General features: G+C 51.0%; 1 protein-coding gene across 1 annotated transcript; it reads left to right on the plus strand.

Moving 5' to 3' along the window:
- The first annotated feature begins 1,561 nt into the window (after positions 1 to 1,561).
- On the plus strand, positions 1,562 to 5,265 carry RBM15B (RNA binding motif protein 15B). The gene has a single exon (XM_083489527.1). It carries the CDS (start codon positions 1,658 to 1,660, stop codon positions 4,427 to 4,429), a length of 2,772 nt encoding a protein of 923 aa, XP_083345653.1. The 5' UTR covers positions 1,562 to 1,657; the 3' UTR covers positions 4,430 to 5,265.
- Positions 5,266 to 6,107: the final 842 nt, after the last annotated feature.

The raw sequence follows: 6,107 nt of genomic DNA on the forward strand, positions 1-6,107 counted from the left end.
AGCAGCAGTTAATATATACCAATGTAATAAAAGAGAGTGTTGTACCAGGTCATTTATGGAGACACCTTTAAATGACCATCCACACAAAACGCAGCTGTGAGCTAAACCCTTCATATATGGGTGGCTGCTACCAAAATCTCAATTCTCACCAAAGGTTGACTAAAAACAGCATCATAGAGAAAAATATATTGCTCTTGAGAAAAAATTCATGTTTTAAACTACATGAACTTTAGGGCAGTTACTGTTGACAAATTACCCACCTGCATAGCCTCCCCCACCCCACAGAAAAGTGTTTCTGAAAAGTACATCATAGATTTAAACTTCTGTTACAGCACAATCTCATGCACATTTACTGTTTTATGTGCTACATCTCTGGTCTCTGCTAGGACAAAATAACTGGACAGCATGGTTCTGAAGGGGCCTGCAGTATTTTAGTATATATTTTTAATCAAGGTAATACAAAATGAAAGGATTTTGACTTTTTTAAGCTTATCCTTGGCTATATCCAGTGTCTGAAACTCCCATTGTTCTAGGTGCATTTTGCGACAATGAATTTCATTAGTTTTTGAGTTCTGGGTGCAGTACTGCGCCTAAGATTTCAGATTAGAACTGGAGAGTGGAAGGAAAGGAGGACCTTTTTCTGCCTCCCCACTTCCAGCTATTCTGAAGACTGGAGAAGAAACCCTTTAAAGAATATTAGGGGGGTGGGCAGGAGAAGGACTAGACATGTGAAAAATGAACATATTTTAGCTGCAGTTCATTTATTTTCAGCTTTGGATTATTGTTATTTAAAAAGTGCGCCTAGACATTTCATTGTTGCACCCATAACTTAGGTTTAAGGTGCCATTTAGCTTCTGGTTCTCATATCTGTTTCTAACACTATGTTTGAATAGATGAAAAAGGCAGCGTGGCTCCTTTACGTAACAAGTTTTATCCTGTGCAGTTGTAGGCAAAACAGTCAGCATCTTTTCTACTTTCTGCATACGGAACATGGATATTAACTACCGTTGCAGCAATATAAAAGTTTCCTTGTTTTTGCAGCTTCTGCCAGCACATTTTATTTTAACGGCATGTAATGCAAGTGCTATTTGTAAATTCACGTTTGCCCTTCAAAGCTCAGAGACCAGTTGTTTTGCACGTGTGCGCGATCGCCGGTTGCTCCCTTCCTCCGTCTAACAGCCGCTCGTCGAAGGCTGCGCGCTTTGGCTGAGAGAGGGAAAGTGGCATCCGCTTTATTTCTACTTGCAGAAAAGGGAGAGGACCAGAGGAAGGGGGAAAGCGCTGGCCTTCCTGCTCTCACTTGCTATGCACTTTCTACTCCTCCCTCAGGCTGAGCGGCAGGTAAGTCCCGTGGAGGCGGGAAAGGCGGCAACGCCCGGCCGGGAACACGGAGCGGCTTTGCTCCTCGCCTCCCCGTCCTCTGCCGGCCGCCGGGCGGGCGCGAGCAGGAGGGGCTTTCGGGCGGCGGCCGCGGCGTCCAGCCGGAGCCATTACGGACGCGGCCCGTCGCTCGGCTGGCTCGGGGCGGGGTCGCGGGCTGATGACGTCGTCGGCGCGCACGGCGCGGCAACTGGGCAGAGCCGCCTTCGCTCGTTCCCTTTTGTCCAAGATGGCAGCTGCCGCCAGAGGCGCCTCCTGAATCGCGGGCCCCGGAGCCATGAAGCGGGCGAGCGAGCGGGATTCCAGCCCGGCGGGGTCCGGGGGGACGCGGGGCGCCTCCTCGGCCAAGAGGCCCCGCGAGCGGGAGCGCGAGAGCAGCGGCGCCAGCGGCGGGAGCAGCAGCCGGCGGGGCCCGCACCGGAGCTCGGGCGCCTCCTCGTCGTCGTCCTCCGCCTCCGCCTCCGCCTCGTCGCGCAGCGGCCGGGACAAGTCGGCGGCGGGAGGCTCCAGCTCGCGCAGCCACCGCGGGGAAGAGCGGCCCGGAGGCGGAGGCGACTCCAACCACCGCGGCGTCGCCTCGTCCAGCGCCAGGAGCAGCAGCAGCCAAGCCGCCTCCGCCGCGGCGCCGCCGCCCCCGTCCTCCTCGTCGTCCTCGTCTTCTTCGCGGGCGCTGGGGGCCGCCAAGGCCAAAGTGCCTCTGGCCGCCGTGGTCGCCCCGTCTCTGCTGCTGGGCGGGCCTTCGGCGGTGGCCGCGCCGTCGCTGCTTTTGGCGCCGGGGCTCGGACTGACGGCCGGGGTGGGGCTGGCCGGGGATCCCCCCGGCTCCAGCGAGTACAAGACCCTGCTGGTGAGCGGCCTGGGCCCGGCCCTCCCGGACCAGCTTCTGGAGGACGGTCTTTTCCGCCAGTTCCAGAGGTTCGCTAGCGGCGGCGCCAGTGACATTAGCGTCAAGCTCTCCCATACCCCCGAGCTCGGCCGCGTTGCCTATGTCAACTTCAGGCACCCGGCGGACGCCCGAGATGCTCGAAGGCATGCCAGAGCCCGGCAGCTTCTCCTCTACGATCGCCCCCTCAAGGTGGAGCCTGTGTACCTGCGAGGGGGCAGACGAAGCCGCACGCCCCCACCTACCCCGTCCCCTGAACCCATGGCTTTCCTGCCCCCAATCCATGGTGTTTATCCTTATAAACAGAGATCTCTTTCTCCTGTTGCCACCCCTTTGCTGAGAGAGCCCAGACCACGACATGCTGCCGCTGCAGCCTTTGCCTTGGAAGCTGTTGCCTTGGGTCTCTCTCGGGAGCGGGAGAGAGTGCTGGATTACTATGGACTGTACGACGAGCGCGGCCGTCCCTATGGCTATCCCATAGTGGCTGAAGAGGATCTTATGCCAGAGGATGATCAAAGAGCGACTCGTAATCTCTTTATTGGCAATCTGGACCACAGCGTCTCTGAGGTAGAACTGAGGCGTGCCTTTGAAAAATACGGCATCATTGAGGAAGTGGTGATCAAGCGCCCTGCAAGGGGCCAAGGTGGAGCCTATGCCTTTCTAAAGTTCCAGAACCTGGACATGGCACATCGAGCCAAGGTTGCCATGTCTGGCCGGGTTGTTGGCAGGAACCCTATCAAAATTGGCTATGGGAAAGCCAACCCCACAACCCGACTTTGGGTGGGTGGTCTTGGTCCAAGTACTTCCCTAGCTGCCCTTGCTAGGGAATTTGATCGCTTTGGAAGCATTAGGACTATTGACTATGTGAAAGGGGACAGTTTTGCCTACATTCAATATGAAAGTTTAGACGCTGCCCAGGCTGCCTGTGCACAAATGAGGGGCTTCCCTTTGGGTGGGCCAGACAGGAGACTTCGAGTGGATTTTGCCAAAGCTGAGGAGGCACGCTACCCTCAGCAGTATCAACCTGCACCACTGCCTGTACCCTATGAATTGCTACCTGAAGGCTACAGCAGGCACAGGAGTCTAGAGCAAGACTTAAGGGTGAGAGACAGGACTCCTCCTCATCTCCTCTACTCAGACCGGGAAAGGGGCTTTTTAGAGGCTGATTGGACCAGCCCTGTCAAAAATGCAGAGCGCAGAAATAATTTGGAGACCTACAGTCAGTCAGCACGCAGCCGAAGTGGAGAACGTTGGGGCAGCGATAGTGACCGAAGCGTGCTCAAACCATGGGAGGAAAGGCGTAAACGCCGTAGCCTTTCCAGTGACCGAGGGAGAACTGCCCATTCGCCCTATGAGGAGAGAGGCAGGACAAAACCTGGTGGGCCAGCTTTAGATCGCAGCCCAGAGAGGGCTCGGAAGGAGAACCACACGACAGAGTCTGCCACGGAGAAAGAGCAGAATAACTCCCTGCAGAACAACCGGCATGCATCAGAGGAGAAGCCTCACCGTGAAACATCTGATCCTCAGCCTAAGAAAAGGGACAGCGAACGCAATCATCGAACTGCTGAGGCTGAATCAAAGACTCATGAAGAGTCCAAATCTGAAACAAAGAAATTAAAAAGCTTATCAGATTATGCCCACACTCTGCAGCTTGCCTGGAATGGGCTACTTGTCCTGAAAAACAGCTGTTTCCCTACATCTATGCACATCCTTGAAGGCGACTTGGGGGTTATCAATGGGCTTCTGAAAGACCACTTGTCTGGTGGAAAGCTCACGCAGCTCAAGATCGCCCAGAGACTTCGGCTTGACCAGCCCAAGCTGGATGAAGTAACTCGACGTATCAAGCAAGGAAGCCCTAATGGCTATGCTGTGCTGCTGGCTACCCAGACTGCTCAAGGAGCAAGCACTGAAGGGGCCGTCCCTGTGGTAGAGCCTGGCTTGCAAAGACGGCTTCTCAGGAATCTGGTCTCTTACTTGAAACAAAAACAGGCTGCTGGGGTGATCAGCCTTCCTGTGGGAGGGGCGAAGGGTAAAGACAGCACAGGCATGCTTTATGCTTTCCCTCCTTGTGAATTCTCTCAGCAGTACCTCCAGTCCGCACTAAGAACATTGGGAAAGTTAGAAGAAGAGCATATGGTGATAGTGATAGTCAAAGACACTGCCTAGTATTTACTCTCTGTCTCCTCTCCTTCCTCCCTCTTTGCTGATTCCATATTTCTTTGTATCTCACACAGCCTGGTTGCTTTTAAGGCCAATTTTTTTGAGCGAGGCTCCAAAAGTCCTCCAAAAAATTCTACAGTTTAATTAGTTTCTAATTTTAATACCATTTTAATCCCATTTTGTTTTAATATGTGACACTGTCTGCTGTGTTCTTATTTTTTAAATGTATGGAAAGTTGTCAGTAAAGCCTTGTTCACTGATGGATTTTTAACTTTGTGCAGTGTCCTGGTTTCTGTAGTCTGCCAATGGCTGGTTCCAATAGATAAAGCAAATAACGTACTTCAGACAGTTCTTCCTTTTACTGCTGTTCAACACTATTATACCAGTTTTGTGCTATTTTGATTTCTTTGATAGTTGAAGTCTGCTTGCTTCTTCTCTCTGTGTTTAGGTAGTTAATGCCAGAATTTTTTTTAAAAGGTGGGAAAGGCAATGGCATCCATTATTGGACCAACCTTTTCTTGGTGGATGAGAGCTTTTGAGACGATTGTAGCCAAAGAACAGCTCTGTGAAGCTAAAAAGTTTTAGCAGTCCTCAACTCTTGGTGCAATAAAACATAGGCTGCACCATGGGTGCACCCCCAACTCCTCTGTTAATTGTGTTTCCTGTTGGATTGATTATATTGCAGATTCAAAGCTACTCTTAGATTTTTCTGTTCAGTACGAACTATTGGCTACTCAGGAAGACAAATAACCAGGCAGTTGAGTAGGATCTGATAACAAAATCTAAATGATTATGTTCATCAGCTCCAGTGGCAAAAATAAACGATAAAAACTTGACCAAGTTGCCTGCTTACAGCGTGTGTCCTATATTGCAGTTATATACAGTTCTGCTTGTTATATACTGTCGAGTTGCAGCTCGGCATCCAGAGAAAAATCAGTCTCACACCAAGATAGGTTCCGAATTATGGCTGCTCCTAGGGAAACATGGCAGCTCCTAGGGCTAATGCAGCACAGCTTTTATTGTGTGAAATGTGTGAAATAGAAAGATACAAAAAATACAAGTCAAGCAATTTGTTCTAGCCAGCAGATAAAGACCTTGGTACTAGACCATGCGAGCGATCAGGCCATACTACGTTAGCCAATCATATGGGACAGCACGAGCTGTTCACGCGCTATTCATGCTCCAAGGATGCTTCTAGCTATGAGATCACCCTGTAACAATAAAAACTTTGCTCATGCTCTCATGTACAAACAATCATTTTCCCACATGTCCCCTTTTCTTATTTATATTATTAGAGGAAAAGAGGGACCATTAGTCCAAATCGTACACTTCATTGCCTAAGCGTCTGTGGGCAAATTCTGTCCGGCCTATTATTTGAGCACTCATTTTCTGGCATTGCTCTGGGATTAATTAGCACAGAGAATGAGGAGGTCCTCCTTCTATGAGGCCCACCTCCCTAGATAGCATTTCTTTTGGTCATAACCATTTTGGTACAGAAAATGGCACTCAGGGATGGAGAACCCATGGCCCTCCAGATGTTGTTGAACTGCAGCTCCCCTCATTCTTAACCGCTGACCGTGGTGGCTGGGGCTGATGGGCATTGGAGAGCCACCAGTTCCCCAGCCCTGACATACCTGGTGATGTGTAGCAAATACACAAACACTTTCTCACATGAGCAGATCAT

This window comes from Podarcis liolepis (genome assembly GCF_965112155.1).
Source record: "Podarcis liolepis genome assembly, chromosome: 2".
NCBI lineage: Eukaryota > Metazoa > Chordata > Lepidosauria > Squamata > Lacertidae > Podarcis > Podarcis liolepis.

Bases quoted from the DNA above. Each gene is read 5' to 3' on its own strand.
- RBM15B (XM_083489527.1), top strand. From the start codon at position 1,658: ATGAAGCGGGCGAGCGAGCGGGATTCCAGCCCGGCGGGGTCCGGGGGG.